This window comes from Gymnodraco acuticeps, unplaced genomic scaffold (assembly GCF_902827175.1).
Source record: "Gymnodraco acuticeps unplaced genomic scaffold, fGymAcu1.1, whole genome shotgun sequence".
Classification (NCBI taxonomy): Eukaryota; Metazoa; Chordata; class Actinopteri; order Perciformes; family Bathydraconidae; genus Gymnodraco; species Gymnodraco acuticeps.
In genome coordinates, this window is record NW_022990486.1 from 104,678 (window position 1) to 124,453 (window position 19,776).

Below are 19,776 nucleotides of genomic sequence, written 5' to 3' on the forward strand. Positions count from 1 at the left end.
CTTCTACTTCTTACATGTTGAACACAAATACCTGTACTTTCTACTTCTTACATGTTGAACACAAATACCTGTACTTTCTACTTCTTACATGTTGAACCCAAATACCTGAACGTTCTACTTCTCATGTTGAACCAAATACCTGTACTTTCTACTTCTTACATGTTGAACCAAATACCTGTACTTTATACTTCTTACATGTTGAACTCAAATACCTGTACTTTCTACTTCTTACATGTTGAACCCAAATACCTGAACGTTCTACTTCTCACATGTTGAACCCAAATACCTGTACTTTCTACTTCTTACATGTTGAACCCAAATACCTGTACTTTCTACTTCTTACATTTTGAACACAAATACCTGTACTTTCTACTTCTCACATGTTGAACACAAATACCTGTACTTTCTACTTCTCACATGTTGAACTCAAATACCTGTACTTTCTACTTCTCACATGTTGAACTCAAATACCTGTACTTTCTACTTCTCTCATTTTCCAACAGCTGGTTCCTTTAGTCTGAATGTGTGTTGATGCGTGATCATATTCTTTAGAGTCATTGCGTGCCTATTGATTTGAACACGATCCGTGTATCCATAATTTCCTGGTCTTCTCTAAAGAAGAGGACCAATGGAAAACGTTGTCATGTGTGCCGTTGTTCAGCTGGAACATTCATTAGCTAACAATGACATTATTGTTCTAGTAATATAAAGGGAGGTCAGGTACTCTTTAAAACCAGCTGCTAGTTATGGGTACTTTTTACTGAAGTACATTTCAAGTTCTTTACTTTGACTTGAGTAAAGAAAGTTTAGTCAGTACTTCTACTTTCACCAGAGTATTTTTAAACACGAGTATCTGTACTTCTACTCGAGTAAAGGATGTGTGTACTGTTGACTTCTCTGGTGCTCACAGTAACCAAACTCGCTGTAACACTTTAAAACTGCAGCCAACAAAACAACATATATAAATGATATAAAAGACAATTGTCTGAATGACTGCATGTTGCCGAAAGTGATGAAACCTCAAAGAATTATCACCCAAATCTGCGGTTTGTGATTATTTTTCTTGTGTCTTTTAGCTCTTTGTTTTGGTTTTACGCCCCTGATCTAATTCACGTATGAAACGGCAGCCATTTTGAGTGAAAGAAGATCTGAACTGAAGGCTACAAAGAGCAAAGTTAGGATCTAGTAGCAGTGAACAGAAACACAGAGCAAGAAAGATAGTTTATTTAACATTAATTAATACATTAATAAACATTTCTAGAAACAAATGCAATGTTAAATAAGTGAAATCATGCCACATATGATTGGAAATGCTAATAAAAACAATAAAACAAAGCATACATATGAATGAATATTGGACTTACAGTATATCATCAAAAACACGGTTAAAATGGATGCTAACGTCGCTATGTGTCTACTAGATATGTAAATAGGCAACTGTTTGCTAACACGTTCAATTTGATAGATGATGTCAAATATGAATGTATGTATGTATATATATATATATATAAGATGTATTATTCCTTGAAGCACTGCAATGTTATTAAGACTTATGACTTCGAAGTCTCTTAGCTTTAAGTCGTGAGTTTGTAAATATGGAAACAGCTGCCTTACCAATAACATATTCTAGACCTGTAGTGTAACTCAAATACAATGCTCAGAAACACGATTAGAAGTCAGCCAATCAGGTTCCAGACATCTGAATCCCTACATCTGTTTTTACAAGATTCAAACAAGAGACAATTGCAATTCAGTCTGAGTATCGGACAAAACATCAAACAGTAGAAGCAAAAACATGGATTTTTTGAAGAGAACATTGACATTTAATTGACCACTAATGTAATATAGTGGGGCTACCTGATGTCTCTGGCAGACACATGTTTCTGTATACGTCTAAAAGCTACTCTCATGTCTCTGCAGGGTCCCAGGGGAGAGCGCGGAGCAGATGGTTTTGCAGGAGAGGCCGGATCCAAGGTACTGACTTCACGATGTACCCGGAAACCCTGAAGACATATGAGATGTGTGTTTTCCATTATGCAAATCTGACATTTTAACGTGCGCGTGTGTCCTCTCCTTAGGGTGAAGACGGGCCTCCGGGGCCCAGAGGACCTCCAGGGGAGAGAGTGAGTTACCAGCTGTTGTTCACAATGATGTGTTAGACAGTGGTTCCCAACCTGTCTCGTCTAACCCTTGAGCTGGTCTCCATTCTAAAAGTACCCCCTCACTCATCTGTGATAATTCGCCTACATTGTTTCGTGTATTAAACCCTTTATTATCGTGTTTAACCCAACTGCTCCGAAATGAAAATCACCTGTATAACTCACATTCAATACAAATGTGAACTTGAAACACTTGTTGTCAGGTAACAAAATGATGTTAAGACATACTTATTTAGGAAGCCAATAATGTATTTTCTTAGGAGAAGACCCCAGTCACTTTTCTCCGTCATATTTGAAAATAACATTGTTATTTTCTGTATTTCATGTAAGACAAAAGTTAGTTATTTGGCGATGACTGCGTACCCCCTGCGATCCTCTCAAGTACCCCTAGGGGTCCCCGTACCCCCGGTTGGGAACCACTGGTGTAAGATAATGAAACATGGGTCATCCTTACATTTGTGTTTTTGTTGTGTTTGTGTTGCACAGGGAGTGTCTGGTTCCCCTGGTCTGTCCGGTGTGGCTGGAGGGAGAGGAGACAGAGGCGTCCCCGTGAGTGAGATTATTTATCAAGAAACACCAGAAATATGTTAATTCATCGCCACCAGGGGGGATAATTAGTTTGGACCAATCATAGTAATATTGTGTTTACACATCGATGACTTTAGGCTCAAGGATCTTGTGGTTGCAGTTTACAATGTTAGTCAAAAAAGGTTTTTAATTGAGTGTATTCAACTGTTTGTGACCGCTGAATCCGTCTCTTAAAGGGCCGGTACGCGCCACAAGTGATCAATAACTGCTTCAGTAGCAAAAGAGATTTAGGCCAGAATCAGCCTGTACTGGTTGTGTTTCAGGACCCCATTTGGCCTTTGTCGCGACTCAAAAACAAAAAACTGACTTCCATAGAAACGTTTGCGCTCCTTTTTGAACCAACCTGCAGATTCATCCACCACTCATTCTGTCTCATACACATATTTTCTTAGTCCTGCAATTGACTATTCTACTTATTGTGGTTTACCCCTTTCCCTGTAGTGTGTTATATAGGGTGTGAGTGTTGCATTTTAATATCTGCAAAAAACAGGATGGGGAGAACTCCTTAAGGTCCTTCTTATTTGATTAGCAACATAAAACATTTCTGGTGAAATAAAGTCGAGTGAAATTAACTTTTTCCTAATTTGCCCGGTAACCTGTGGGACCCTCAGAGGCTGCTGGTGTCCCTGAGAGACACTCTGATACACACTGCTCTTTACTTCTACTTTCTCCAATTTAAAAAAGATTGCATTTGAAATTCAAATTGGGTCTGGTGTTATCAGTAGAACTTTGAGTTAACCCTTAGATGCACGACTCGAGTGACTGGACCCTACACTCTTCCATAAGTGTGTCAAAAAGGACCCGTATTGGAATAATATGGGTTTTTTATGTCATTTTGGTTTTGAAAAATCACTTGTATAATATTTAGTATTATATTTTGGTTCACACTAGAACTATTTAATATTTAATTTTTCACTATTTATAACTAGGGGGGCACTCACGGACCACTGGTGGTCCCGTGAGTGCCCCCTAGTGGTCCGTGAGTAGATTGGTAAAATTTCAACATTTGAAAGAAATACATTTATTTAAGTTTTCGATTTCGCACTCTCGCGGGAATATCTCCCGCACTGGAGCAAGCTTAAGTTCACTTTCGATTGCATGATATAGCCCAGATAAACACCTTCATCACACATGTTGCCACTTGTTTGTACCATTTTCAGGCGATTTGTAAAAACGATGTGTTTTTGGATATTTGTGGAGTTAGGTGGTCCGCGAGTGTTTTTTTATTGGTTAGGTGGTGTCCTTGGTATGAAAACGTTTGAGAAACACTGATTTAAGGGGTTTGATCCAAGGGGAACATATTTTTTGTTAATTATTTGTTGGCTTTTCTTCATAGGGAGAAAGAGGAGTGGCTGGAACCTTTCGGACCAAAAGGAGACAGAGGAGACAAGGTAAGTAATCTGTGTGTGTTTCACTAGTGGTTACAGAGGGCTCTTCTTCTGTCTCAGTAATGGGTCGCCCTTCATTTTATCTTTAATGAGGTCATTAGTATGCAGACAGTGTGAATGTTTTGTCTCTCGCCTCAGGGTGAAGTTCGGAGCGAGTGGAAAACCTGGGATTCCAGGAAATGTGTGAGTATCTTTTACTTTTCTGTTTTCAGTGTGCATCTTGTCCCCACTACCAAATTATGATGAAGGAAATAGAGCCAGTTATTTCAATTTTTTTCAGATATACATTTATTTTGGACATAAGAAATGCAAAAAAAACGAAATAAAATGATTAAAAAAAATGTAAACTAACTAAAAATTATCATAAATAAAAAATGTATTAACTCTCCTATTGTCTTCGTTCCCCCCCCCCCCCTTACTTTGGTGTTCGCGGTCCAAATTTGACCGGTCCTGTTTTCAACTGCTATTACATTAACAACAAAAACCATTAATCATCACCAAATTTCATTTCACACCCTTTCAAACTGTACATATTGTATCAGACTTACTGGTATAACATGAACAACTGCAGTAAATATACAAAGAACAGACACTGAACATGTATTGCGTGTGCCAGGTGTGATTCACATGGGGGGGGATTGGGCACATAAGGGGACACACACACATCTATAGTAGTGTGTGTGTGGTGTGTGTGTGTGTGTGTGTGTGTGTGTGTGTGTGTGTGTGTGTGTGGTGTGTGTGTGTGTGTGTGTGTGTGTGTGTGTGTGTGTGGGTGTGTGTGTGTGTGTGTGGTGTGTGTTGTGTGTGTGTGTTGTGTGTGTTGTGTGTGTTGTGTGGTGTGTGGTGTGTGTGTGTGTGTGTGTGTGTGTGTGGCCCTGGCATTACTATACTTGTGGGGACCTAAATCTGTTTACACAGTCACGTGTGGGGACCCTTTATATATACAGTCTATGGTGGGGACTCGCCTCCCTTATGGGGACAAAATGGAGGTCCCCATGAGGAGAATCATTAATTTTAGGGTGAAGACTTGGTTAGGTTTAGGGTTAGGGTTAGGGTAAGGTTAAGGGTTAGGCATGTGTTGGTTATGGTTAAGGTTAGGATAAGTCTCCAGGAAATGCATGTAAGTCAATGTAATGTCCCCCTGAAGTGATGTATACATGGTATGTGTGTGTGTGTGTTTTATCTGATCCGGATGGTTACTAATTCCTTTTCTTTATGGCGGTCATTTTTGACCGGGAACACCATGGTGTTTCAAAGTTGACTAAATCATCCAGAATTCAACGAAGTGGTGATCAGTAATTGTTTTTGTTCAAATGTCTACTGTGAAGGATATCATAAAGCCTGAATGCAATCGAATGTAAAACAAAAAAGTTGATTGATGAAAGTAGTAAATCGGTCGGATTTGACCCGAAGACAACAGGAGGGTTAATCAGATGTCTGAAAAGTGTTACTGGCCCTAACTGACTACCCTTTTCCTTACAGGTAGCAAATGTAATCCCTGAGCCTGGTGAACCTGTGAGTACACTTCTTTTATAACACATTTTTTTAGTAACACTTAAATTATGTATATTTGGTTTGAGATGTGATCCTGCTCAAGGTTTCATAAAGATCACTTCTGTTCTCCATCTTGTTTTCTTGTACTTCTTCCTTTTAATTTGAACTTCTGGTGGTGGTAGAATAAAGTATTCAGATCATTATGAGATTAATAATTGAATTGTTTGCTTTTGCTTGTAGGGGATGCCTGGAGAGAGGAGAGAAGGGGGATCAAGGGACCCGGACCCATGGTGAGTTTTACTCTCCATTTCTTGCTCATTTATTTCTTCATATAGCAATACACACACGTGTCCACTAGGTGTCAGCAGAGATTAGAGAATGGCAGCCTTGCTACACTAATGTGACTCAGGGGTCTTCACTAACTGGGCTGTGGAAATTAAATCAAAAAAAATTTCCCCACCCCTGATCCACATTAATTTGCCCATCATTCTTTTACCACACATGTATTGTAATAGTTGGACAAAAATAAGTGGAAAAAAACATATTTATATTAAGTAAATTCAAGCTGGCACGACCATATTAAAGCATAGTATTGCCAAAGCACATTGTAATAATAATACGTTTATTTATTATAACACCTTTCACAGAAATCGAATTCACAAAGTGCTTCACAAGTAAGAACAACATTTAAAGGGGACCTATCATGCAAAATGCACTTGTTGATGTCTTTTATACATAACTATGTGTCCCCGGTGTGTCAGGGAACTCACGCAGCGTCAGAAAATAAAACCCTTTCTCTTTTCCTCCGTACCCAAATCTTTTAAAAACGGGGTGTACTCGTTGTACACGAGCGGATACAGATTTGCTGCCGGTATGACGTCCAATCTGCAGCGGACCCACAGGAAGTTGCTATCAGAAACAATGCCTGACGTGTTTTGGACGTCTTTGTTTACATTAACACTCAGAGCTAACCTGTACTGGAGAGCACATGTGTTTTAAAAAAAGCAGGAAATCAAAAAGGAACTCACCTTGTGATAAACCCGCAAGAGAAAAAGCATTTGAGCTCCATACTGTTTCAGAAATAATCCTTGATGTGGTTTAGAACAGGATGGCGTTTTATCACGGCAGAATTTAACTTTATCTCCGGTAGAATTCTGATCAGGCATTAGCTCCGCCTCCTCTTTTTATTTTTTTAAGCTAAGGACCCAAAATCCTCGTTTCTCTAACAGGGCTGCAAAAGAGGGGTATGAGCAGTATGAGGCATGGCTACCATGGCTGAACTCTTTGGGATTTTAAGCAAACAACTTCACAGACATGTTTTGTATAGGTATGGCTCTCCAATATCTGTTTCCAATAAAGCATGTTAGATCCACTTTCAAATGAAGACCACAGAAACATGAATACAATAACCACATGAGGCAGACATGTAAGGTCAACATAAAAACAAAACACAGACCACGTGGAGTCCTGACATAAGAACGCATCACACACATCTCAAATAGAAATAAAAGCCAATGTAAAAAGATAGATAGATTGTACAAGGTGGTACGACAGTAAAACATACAACGTTGTATGTAAACAAAAAACAAGGTGCGCATAACTGCGAGATATCATCAACCAAATCACAATTATGGAAATACAAATAATATCAATGTGTCCACCAACAACAGTCTCACTCAATTAAAATGTGTTTTCTCCCAAAGGGTCAGGGAGGGCTTCCTGGAGAACAAGGCTTTAAGGGACCAGCTGGGTTGGCGGTACGTATCTGATCATCCTGTAACTCAGTTTCCTGTACAGCTGATTTATTAAAAACAAGTCTAATTTGATTTCTTTATTGCAGGGTCCTCAGGGAGAGACTGGACTGACGGGAGAGACCGGACGAGTTGGAGACCCTGTGAGTTTTCTGTTCATATCTAACACACTTGTTCACACTGAATGGGAGTATGTAGTGTGTTGTATTAACTCGTATATGATGTGTTTCTCTCAGGGTCCACCTGGCATAGCTGGTCCTTCGGGTCTTCGTGGATTACCAGGGAATGTGGTGAGTCTTTCTAAACCTTTACAGACACTTCAGACAAAACCATTATTTTTTTAAAACACTGATTAATCAGGAAGAGGGATATTTTCCTTCTAAAACATGTATTCTTTCAGACACATGGAATAAAAAACATTCAATACACATATTAAGGTTATTTCTTTCCGTCTAACTTTATTTGCGTATCTTAATTTCCCTACAAATAGTTACCACTGGATGTCTCATTAGATTATTTTAATATAACATTTCAGTAAACCTGTAATACAGAACATAATGTCATTCCTGTACGGCATCCACTGTGGAAGTTATGGGGTTATTAATTGTATATTTGTTTACCCTATTCACCTATAGTGTCGTGGAAATTGTACAATATATACTTTAAAGGCTGTTTTGTCAACAAAAAACAATGTCGTAACGTTTTCTAACTCTTCAGTAACACTTACACAAACGATTCCTATCTATATTCTGAAGGTCGTTACTGAGGGGTTGGGTATAATTATTCATAGCATGATTTAAACATTTAATTTATAAAAAAAATGACTGTTGTCACTATTTTCTGATTTATACAAACGGATATCAAAAGCCCCTCTGTATAAACCTGCTTCTAACATGTAAACCAAAGTAAATGATAGTTTTTAACATGGCACTATCCAATGTTCATGTTATCTCTTCTTAAAATGTATTAAAATTAACACGTAGTCAAGAAAGTTGGGCTTCACTTGCATATTTAAACAGACATTTTCAGTTATTGTTCAATAAAATGTTTAATCTTAATGTAAGTAATTGACTCGGACAGTTTTTTAAGTGATATCTACAGTATAATGTAGTTTAAAATATGTATCCCTGTCGTCTCTCCTTTTAAGGTGGAACACATGTAACTATAGTACACAATATGGAAGAGCAGGCAGTTTCAGTGTGAAACTAAACATTTCTCTGTCTTCAGGGCATCCCCGGGATCATCGGGCCTCCGGGTCCATCCGGACAGAGAGGAGACAAGGTCAGTCGGATATTTGTAAATTGTACATACAGTATACTGCAGGGGTGTACTGTACACACTTTTTTCACCGAGGGCCACACACAGAACTATATTCAAAGGGCTGGGCCACTCACTAGAGGTCGCGTTTATTGCCTCATAAGTGAAGTTATAAGTTAGCAAAATCAATCAAATGTAAGTAAATCATGCTGCAGCCTGCATCACAGCTTTCTATAGGGTTTCATTTATTTAGTTAGCAGCTCATTCCTTAAAACAGAAGCCTCAGATTGCTTATCGAGGAAAGATGAAGGGTATATTTGAATGCTGTCAAAATTATCGCGTTAACGGCGGTAATTACTTTTTTAATTAATTGCATTAAATATTTAACGCATTTAACGCATGTGCAGAATGGCCCGCCACATACATGCCACCAGTGGCAGCGCAAATAAATGGCTCAGCCCCACCATGAAAAATGATGTTAAAGTAAGCGAAATAAAGTCCGCCAACTCGCGCGGAGTAAATTGCACAGACAGCAGTTAGTAAGATTGATTTCAGCTCTGTCTGGAAATACCGAAGACCAGAAACGGTTTTGAAAACTTTTGTCACGTAGTGATCGTCTTCTCAATAGAACATCTTTGATAATGTCTTCTGGCCAATCAGAATCAAGATAACGGTGTGGTGTTGTTGCAGGAAGTCCCGACGGAGAATACTTTTGCTGTAGTACAGGGGGCACATAACTGGTACGCAGGTTATGTGCGTAATCTGAAATGCGTACCGTCACTTGTGTCACAAAGCGCATTTGCGTACGACAGAGTCGGTCTCCGTGTGCACAGACAGGGCTGCTGTTAACGTCGGTCTGTACAACGGAATTGTGCCAAAACTACGCCAACCGGCTGCGGAGGGAGACCCCCCCCTTCACTGGAGAACTGCGCTAAAACAGCTGATCACAACGTTCACACTCTGTGGTCACGAAGTACTCCACTAGCCCCCCCCCCCCCGTCGACTTTCCTGAAGTACTCCCCCGTTGATAGAAATCAACACGTAATGAATTAAGACCCCACGGTTTGATGATTGATAGGTGCTCTTTTCATTTTGACACACAGAAAAATGTTATAATAAACATACATACTGTGTTAAATGGATATATCCGCCTTCTTTCATTTATCTTTCCATTCCCACAACAAATATAAAGAAATGGCATATTTTGGACATAGTTTGAATGGTGATTAATCATGATTAATTAATTTTTAAGCTGTGATTAATCTGATTAAAATTTTAATCGTTTGACAGCCCTAGTATATTTAAAGGTTGTTATGTCATTAAATGATTGGGCTTTTTCTTATCAACTTAGATTTGTTGGAACGTCTTTTCAACTGACTGAAAGTGGGCTTATTAACACATGAACGCTGCTTAACATATGTTTACAGATATAACCTTTATGTTGTGTTCGGGTCTCCCGTGACCCGTTTCAAGTTACAATTATATAATAACTACGCTTTAGTTTTTTTTAACGGAACAAGGCTTCATGATATCCTCCACAACAGATATATAAACACTCCTTTTGACAATTTAAGCCAAGTCTGAAAGTCTCTAAGTGTCTAATTTATTGTTCAGGTCTGGGGAGACCCAGCAGAATTGTTTTGGGTGACACAGGGTCAAATTTGGCCCAATCAAGATTCATCTTTGACTTTAGACACCCCTCCCCCACCCCCTTCATCCACTGTAACAATCATTTAAAACTTATTTTGGGGTGATTGTATTCTAATATTAGTCTATTATAGTCAGATAACGTAATGATCCATTCACTATAGGAAATATAATGATACATTTTTTTCTTAAATATGTGTTTTGGGGCCATAAAATAAAATTACAACAGGATTGTACGGTTATGAATGCATTATAAGTTAGTTGTGATGTAGTTAAAACAATATTGGATGATAGTCATTCATGTTGAGTGTTTTGGACTGAGATACATCATGGGTCATAATTGACCCGCGAACACCATGAACGGTAACAGCTTTCGAACACAACACAAGGGTTAAGAAGTACAATACAAGACAAGCTCAAGTTTCATTTGTGGGCCAGGGGACTAAGGGACAGTTTAAACCGACACCTGAGCTCTGCTGAGTGCCCTGATAAACATTCCTGTTTGTCATCTTGCAATCTACTTATTTATCTAAATAGTTATCACCGCAATAAACCGTATTTAATTTAGTCTTAAAGGTAGGGTAGGTAAGAACGAGACACCAGCACGCTAGACTTTGAAAGTACGCAGCCGAAAAAAATCTGCCCCTTCCTTCAGACTTCCTCACAGAGCCCCTCCTCCAACACACACGAACGCGCACATGACCAATGAGGGCACGGGTAAGTGTGTGCACAGATGGAAGGCTGACAGGCAGGTAGGCCATCCAGTTACTTTAGCCCGGCTCAGATGATTGGTCGTGCTTTTACAGCGCCACGGCTTCCACTGATGACATTTATGGAGTCAGATTTGGGTCAATATTCTCGCGTGTAAAACAAGCTACTCACGAGCGGAAAATGTGCTTTTACACGCGCATAAAATGACCCTCGCGCGCAGATTAAACCCCCGCGAGCGGCTCTGCGCCCGCAAAATGACGGCAGCAAAATCAGTTGGACGAGATTGAATTGGTAAAGTTGTCCATAAAAACTATTATATTCGTAGTGTACAGCTATATATATATATATATATATATATATATATCTATGTTTTCTTCAAGGTTGTGTCTTCCTGGTCGAATGTACTTATTGTAAGTCGCTTTGGATACAAGCGTCAGCTAAATGCAATGTAATGTAATATACATTAATTTGATATAAAACAATATATTTTCAGTGGGCTGTGTCCGTCGAAAACTGCTAGCTACTGTCTGCTGTACGCACCTAGATTTTGCTGCCGTCACTGCTCGGCTCTTGGTAGTTCAGGCATTTATCAAACATGGCAACCCCGGGTTTCCTGGCAGCTGTCAATCAAAGTCCAGTGGCTCCGCCCCAAAGTGCCAGAAACTTTTCACGCGCGCGTAGACAGACTCCGCGAGGCTGACACTCCCGCGAGCGAGCAAGAGGGCTGTCTCTCAGCAAAATCTAGGTGTATGTATATAGACTTCTTGCACTATTTTTGTATTTTATTTTATATATGTTGCATTGTTGGAGGAGCTCAGGTCAGAAGAATTCCATTGCCATTTCTACACTGTAGCTTGTGTGCATATTTGGTTGGTTGGTATTGTGATAGTATAGATTATGTGATGTTGGCACAGAGAGCTGAGAGGACGACGAGAGTGACCTTGTGTGTCCTCCACTGTTCCAGCAGAAGAATGTATTTCCATCCTGCAGCTACACACATTCAGAAACCTTTCCCACCCTCTCTCCCTGCTTTTACTCTTTGTTCTTCTATTTCTAATGTCGTCTTTTGTTCTTGTTCCCGTCATGTTGTTACTGTTCTTCCACTAAAGTAAGGACGACAGGAGGCGGATCGTTCACTGATTCATAACGACACACTGCAGGAGAAAAGGCCATGTTAAAACCAGAAAATTATGCATTTTGAGAAGATACAGATTTCATTAGCTCCTACTTTGCCCTGAGGCATTTTTAAAAGTGCAATAAACTCCCTGTGCAGTGAGATTATAAGACGTTATACGAGTTTTTGAAATATAAAATATATCTGGATGCTAGAAAAGAGATACATGTCTTGTCACATATACTCAAAACAAGCTGTCAATTCTTATTTTACCATTTGTATTTTCCCTCACTTAAAGGGGACCTATCATGCAAAATGCACTTTGTGTGTCTTCTCTACATCAACATGTGTCCCCGTGCGTCGGGGACTCACGCAGCGTCAGAAAATAAAACCCTCTCTTTTTCCTCCGTACCCAAATCTCTAAAAACGGGGAACAACGGAGCTGATCCAGATTTGCGTCCGATATGACGTAATATCTGAAATGTGGACCCACGGCCCAATCAGAAACGTTGCTATCAAAACAATGCCCGACTGTTTTGGACGTAATATGGTCGGTGTTTACATTAGCATCGCTAACACTCAGAGCTAACCTGTGCTGGAGAGCATGTGTGTGAAGAAGCAGGAAGTAAAAAAAAACTCACCTTGTGGTATAACCGGCAAGAGAGAAAGCCTTTGAGCTCCAACTGTTTCAGAGAGATCCTTGATGATCCATGATATGGCGTTTCATCACGGCAGTATTTAGTTTAGACGGTAGCTGCGGGTCCCGCATGAGCTCAGACCCCTCCTTTTTTAAAGCTTTATACACGATAGGTGACCTTTTTAAGTGAAAGGATCTTAAACCAGAGCTTTTATTTTTGAATTACAAAGATATCTGGATGCTAAGAAAGTGGCAAAATCTCTTGAAATAAGCAGAAAAACACTGATTTTAACCAAAAATATACTGTTAATTCTTCATTGTTTCTTATTTACTTAAATTATTTTTTTAATTGAAGTTGATAACCATATTGAATGAGCAATTACATATCTGTCTTCCTGTTCCATGCTGTGGTCCCTATTTTCCCAATAGATGTATTAGACATTGATAACAATTTCCATGAATAATAATAGATTTAATTTAAACAAACAAAAGGGGCAAATAATAAAGTAACATTTAAATAGTTAGCAATAGAAAAAGCCTCTGAGGCGCCGGCTGATGTTCGTCCTGTAGCCTCGGCAGACAATAACGTCTCTCTTTCTTCTGATGTGTCCTTCAGGGTGAAGCAGGTAAACCCGGACAGGCCGGACCTGCAGGCCGAGGCGGAGACCCCGGACTGACCGGACTGACCGGACCCCCAGGGAAAGGGAAAGAGGGACAAAACGTAAGAAATATATATCTTCTCTATCTGTGTTTTACTTTAATGTGTACACCACGACATCAAGTCAAATTCCTCGTACGTGTGAACCTCCCTGGTGATAACCCTGATTCTGATTCTGATCTGCAGTCACATTTATTATTACTTAGTAAACTTTAAACATCTTGTTTTGCCGGATAATGTTCAGCCATGTTTTCAGTCATAGGATTATTTTAAGGTTTGTGGCATTTTCAGGGAAACATCCAACAGATCAAATAAAATGGATTTATGATATGTTATATAATGCATCATTTGCACCGTGGTGTTCTTTATTTAGTTTGAAGCTAAGATTTAAAGGAAAGGTTCACTGCTTTTAGCCAAGACTTGTGTATATGAATATATCGTTTTTTATGATAAAATAATAACGAAATGAAAACATTTGACACATTTTGTAGAAACTATTGTTTCATATTAAGTCTTTGTTTATTATATATAGTTCTTTGAGTTTAGAGAAAAAAACAGTATTCACATGTGTCCAAAGATTAATATAGTATGATGTCATGGCCTGGCTCTTGGCCATAACAAAAAGCGTGGGAAGGACGAGAACATATATGAAAAATATATTTATTAACAGAAGCTTAACGTAAACCAAAAAAAACGAACACAAAGGAAAGACGAAGCGACGTAGCTGCTCCGAGGTCAGGTCCTCTGCGGGAGAGAGATTGCGGGTCTCACTCAGGCCCTTTAACCCTCTGGTACCAGCCGCCAGGTGTCCTCAATCCCAGCTGATAGACCAAAGGGAAAACCTTAAAGGAACACACACACACCAGAGATAACAAGGCAGGGGTCGTCACAATGATTTATGTCAAAGAAGCCACAAGGAGCACAATCAAGCATTGGTACCTTTGAACTTTAGCAGGTTGAATATCAATGCAGTGTAATTGGAAATGTAATTAATATAATAATCCCTACTGCTACTATAAGTGTGATATCTCATGTGATCTAAGCGTGAATAGTGGTGCTGTTAGACACTTGTCCAAAGCCCCTACCAGATTCCAAAACTAAAGACCCCCATGAGAACATATGTTATTGCACATTTCCCTCATAATACATATAGTAGTTGGGCAGTTATGGGTTCCTAAAAATGTAACTGTGGCAGCTTGATGAAAGGTTTTCGCTTTTCGCCAGGGAGGCGTGTGGCGCAGTGGGTTGTGCGTTGGTGTTGGGGTCAGGGGGTCACAGGTTCAAACCCCACTGCAGTCAGCATGTCGTTGTGTCCCTGAGACCTTCACCCCTAATTAAAAAAAAAAAATTAGAAAAGCTTGTAATGTAATTTACAGTAAAATTCATTTAACAACCAGCTGTTCCTTTTGATGTTCCTTTAAAGCCTGGAGGTTGGAATAGATCCTGCAATGACATCAAATGACATTATTTTGTGTGCATGTTATTATATATTTGGACACGTTTGCATGTCCACTAGAATAAAGGAGGTCTGTGTTAAAAAAAGCTTTCTTAAACGGTGTTTATAAGTCACATTTGATAACAGGAATGCATCTCCATCACTTCCATCAGTAATTGAAGCCTCATTAATGTCTCTTTTCCACACGTGTTGTGCCTGTAATCCATGCTGAACCACAAACACAATATGTTCGGCTGTATGGAGGAAAAAGAGGCTGAGTTGGCACATTTCTCGACATGTTTCCTCATCATTTTTCACCCCGACATGTGGCCGTGCTGCTGACGAGGCAAACAGGAAGAACATTGTTAAGACATACAGGATCACATTAAAGCAACACACACTGTTTTTCTTTACAGCTGCCAGGTGCGCTCCCCCCAGGCCTTTTTCACACTGAACAACACACACACTTTTAAATCTGTAATTATTTATTAAAAGGAGGTGTAAGAACAGTGTGATTTATATGTGTGGTGTTACAGGGGGATCCAGGACCACAGGGAATCCAAGGACCTCCAGGACCAAAGGTAATGTCATTGCAGAAGTTAGCAAGAAGTGTGTTGCCTGAAGAGTGTTTTTTTTTAATCATGCACAGGTGCTTTTTTGTTGACGTGGAAAACGCTTTCTTCTGGCACGGATGAGAAAAAACAATTCATTTTTGTTGAAAGCCGCAAAAGCAATTTCTATGTCCACTGCACTGTGACCGCTGCTCTGATTATCCTGAGAGGAGTTTGATGTCGGGGGGGGGGAGAGGAAGGACAGCGGGGCATTTTCTGGATTGATGGTGTCAAATCGCTCACCCTCATCCCCAATACCGTTTTCTCTTCTTGGTTCCAAAATGTCAACGGCAGATTGTAAAAAAAAAGAAAAGGCGTTTGATTAAAACCCGGGGTGACATTTCTGGGATCAGAAGGCATCGCTGAACTTTCTCTCAGGGGTTCTTAGCCAAACATTACGGCTGAACTGTTATTATCTGAGTTAACTTTGTTTTGGTTCTTTCTCCAAGGGACAAACCGGGTCACGAGGAGAACCGGGGTCACCGGGGGACAGAGGATCAGAGGGAGGGAAAAGTGGGACAACAGGTAGGAGCTTCAATGCATTGTATCATTCCACATCCCACATTTAAAGGTCACCTATTATGCAAAATCAATTTGTCTACATCAACATGTGTCCCCCTCTTCTTCATGTCTCTTATACATCAACATGTGTCCCCTCTTCTTCATGTCTTCTACATCAACATGTGTCCCCTCTTCTTCATGTCTCTTCTACATCAACATGTGTCCCCTCTTCTCATGTCTCTCCTACATCAACATGTGTCCCCTCTTCTTCATGTCTCTTCTACATCAACATGTGTCCCCTCTTCTCCATGTCTCTTCTACATCAACATGTGTCCCCTCTTCTTCATGTCTCTTCTACATCAACATGTGTCCTCTCTTCTCTGTCTCTCTACATCAACATGTGTCCCCTCTTCTTCATGTCTCTTCTACATCAACATGTGTCCCCTCTTCTTCATGTCTCTTCTACATCAACATGTGTCTCCTCTCTTCATGTTCTCTTCTACATCAACATGTGTCCCCTCTTCTTCATGTCTCTTCTACATCAACATGTGTCCTCTCTTCTTCATGTCTCTTCTACATCAACATGTGTCCCCCTCTTCTTCATGTCTCTTCTGCATCACATGTGTCCCCTCTTCTCCATGTCTCTTCTACATCAACATGTGTCCTCTTCTTCATGTCTCTTCTACATCAACATGTGTCCCCTCTTCTTCATGTCTCTTCTACATCAACATGTGTCCTCTTCTTCATGTCTCTTCTACATCAACATGTGTCCCCTCTTCTCCATGTCTCTTCTACATCAACATGTGTCCCCTCTTCTTCATGTCTTCTACATCAACATGTGTCCCCTCTTCTTCATGTCTCTTCTACATCAACATGTGTCCCCTCTTCTTCATGTCTCTTCTACATCAACATGTGTCCTCTTCTTCATGTCTTCTACATCAACATGTGTCTCTTCTTCATGTCTCTTCTACATCAACATGTGTCCCCTCTTCTTCATGTCTCTTCTACATCAACATGTGTCCCCTCTTCTTCATGTCTCTTCTACATCAACATGTGTCCCCTCTTCTTCATGTGTCTTCTACATCAACATGTGTCCCCTCTTCTTCATGTGTCTTCTACATCAACATGTGTCCCCTCTTCTTCATGTCTCTTCTACATCAACATGTGTCCCCTCTTCTTCATGTCTCTTCTACATCAACATGTGTCCCCTCTTCTTCATGTCTCTTCTACATCAACATGTGTCCCCTCTTCTTCATGTCTCTTCTACATCAACATGTGTCTCCCTTCTTCATGTCTCTTCTACATCAACATGTGTCCCCTCTTCTCCATGTCTCTTCTACATCAACATGTGTCCCCTCTTCTTCATGTCTCTTGTACATCAACATGTGTCCCCTCTTCTCCATGTCTCTTCTACATCAACATGTGTCCCCTCTTCTCCATGTCTCTTCTACATCAACATGTGTCTCCTCTTCTTCATGTCTCTTCTACATCAACATGTGTCCCCTCTTCTTCATGTCTCTTGTACATCAACATGTGTCCCCTCTTCTCCATGTCTCTTCTACATCAACATGTGTCCCCTCTTCTTCATGTCTCTTGTACATCAACATGTGTCCCCTCTTCTCCATGTCTCTTCTACATCAACATGTGTCCCTCTTCTCCATGTCTCTTCTACATCAACATGTGTCTCCTCTCTTCATGTCTCTTCTACATCAACATGTGTCCCCTCTTCTTCATGTCTCTTCTACATCAACATGTGTCCCCTCTTCTCCATGTCTCTTCTACATCAACATGTGTCCCCTCTTCTTCATGTCTCTTCTACATCAACATGTGTCCCCTCTTCTTCATGTCTCTTCTACATCAACATGTGTCCTCTCTGTGGAAAGAGACTCTGAAAGTTTCAGGAACAAAGATTCTCTCTCTTTTTGATCCATTTCTATAAAAACCTGTCTGAAAATGAGCTGATCAGATTTTGGCCACTTTATGATGTCGATGTGTTGTCTTGTGTAACCATTAGCCAATCAGCAACCAAGGTAACCCCCCCCCCCCCCCACCTTATCACCTGAATCTCCTCCTAGAGCTCCATTGAGTTCTTTGTAACCAAATGTCTCTCAGAGGGGCGTGGGGAGGGGCTCCTTATTTTCATCTAAAGTAACAGACAGAGAATCAGCACTTTGGAAACAGGGCTGAAACAGAGGGGATTATGGGTAATGTTGCAATGATCTGTTTGGTGTTTCAGCCAATCAGAGACAGGCTCTGGATAAATCTGAGACCTGTAATATATTGATGAAAAACATTATAATAGGGGACCTTCAAATAGCCGGTGTCAGCTGTTATCTGCAGCATAGACTTTAAGTGGTATGGCCCTACTTTACCGTATAATTGGATCAGTAGGCCGTTATGTAAAAGTGACCTGGAGAGAGGTTCACTTTGCTTATGCGACGACCTCTAGTGGTCATAGTAATTATGATAGGAGCAAATGAGGAATTTAGATTGGTAGACAGTACATGTGATTCATTTAACATATGCTACCTTAGCTTTTTAGGGTTTTCTCTTTCTTGTAGTGGGTGATTTATAGGGTGTGTCTTAAATCTCAAAGCTTCCACTAGAGGGAGTTCCTCTCCCTTACAGAGTTGAAATCTGCAATGTTTTTTCTTTTGTAGGGGCTTGTGGGAAAAGATGGACAACCTGGACCTGCGGTAAATATTCTCATCTTAGACTCATTTTTAAAAAGGTTTATTTTTATAAAAATGTCTAATATTTGTTTGTCTTGGTTCCAGGGCTTGAGGGGTCTAACAGGAGTCGCCGGACAAATGGGTCCTGCAGGACATAATGTGAGTGCAGAAATAACAAAACAAATAAAGAATTTGAAGATGTTGTCTTGTTGCTTGAGACATGGATCCATTGGAGCCTCATTCAGACCAAGTCAACAGCTAACCACACTGCATTGATTGTAGGCATATTGAATAAGAAAATGACGAGATAAGCGTTTTATTAAACTTTGTCAATTGGCATACTTTGAACAATTGATTGGGTTACCTTTTATACTTTAATTGTGATGTCATTGAATGTCTTTGTATTTATTTTTAACAAGTCTTTATTTTGTGTATTATAAGTGTATGTATATTTATATATACATAGTATAATATTTATGTAATTTCTTTACCTTTGCATCGAATGCAGGGTTTACCAGGACGGCCGGGAGACAAGGGGTCACAAGGAGAGCCTGTAAGTACAAAAAATACATTATCGATCAACTAACATGTCAAATTTAGCTCAAATAAAATATTTAACTTGCTGTATCATGTATATATCATATTTAACTTATATATACTACTTTTGGTACATGGCAAATTAACTTATTCTCATTGAAACCATCCTCTTTTACTGAAACTTATCAAGTACTTAGGTTTTTATTTTATTTTAAATGCACCCTCCTTGTATGGGAACATTCTTTTTAAGGAATGGGTGAAATGTGAAATGTGCATTTTATAGCATAGAGAGCTGGAGTTCTCTCATTGATTAACTCTTGTATTTCCTGTCTTCAGGGAAAGGCAGCTGACCTCTCTGACCTGGATCTGAAGGTAAGGAGGAGCGTTTCCTCCCGTCTCAAATGAGAAAGATTTTATATTGAGAGTAATAGCCTGATGAAATACCTGTGTCTCCCGTGTTACAGGATGTTTGCTCAGACTGCCCTGCAGGCCCAGCTGGAGCACCCGGTCTCCCAGGAGTCCCCGGAGAGAAAGGACACATCGGACCTCCAGGGAAAGATGGTCAAGACGGTTATCAAGTACGACACGTTCATTAATATTCAACCATAACCTCACA

At 39.9% G+C, this 19,776-nt stretch overlaps 1 protein-coding gene across 1 annotated transcript in view; it reads left to right on the forward strand.

Annotated features, from left to right (window-relative positions):
- LOC117552808 (collagen alpha-1(XXII) chain-like) overlaps window positions 1-19,776 on the forward strand; it is a 102,764-nt gene that overhangs the window by 56,977 nt on the left and 26,011 nt on the right. The window contains 18 exon segments of the mRNA XM_034226453.1: window positions 1,921-1,974; window positions 2,079-2,123; window positions 2,646-2,708; window positions 4,084-4,138; window positions 5,870-5,919; window positions 7,333-7,386; window positions 7,470-7,523; window positions 7,617-7,670; window positions 8,608-8,661; window positions 13,363-13,467; window positions 15,376-15,420; window positions 15,900-15,963; window positions 17,982-18,000; window positions 18,620-18,647; window positions 18,729-18,782; window positions 19,132-19,176; window positions 19,497-19,532; window positions 19,625-19,738. Coding sequence (XP_034082344.1) covers window positions 1,921-1,974; window positions 2,079-2,123; window positions 2,646-2,708; window positions 4,084-4,138; window positions 5,870-5,919; window positions 7,333-7,386; window positions 7,470-7,523; window positions 7,617-7,670; window positions 8,608-8,661; window positions 13,363-13,467; window positions 15,376-15,420; window positions 15,900-15,963; window positions 17,982-18,000; window positions 18,620-18,647; window positions 18,729-18,782; window positions 19,132-19,176; window positions 19,497-19,532; window positions 19,625-19,738 — 993 coding nt within the window.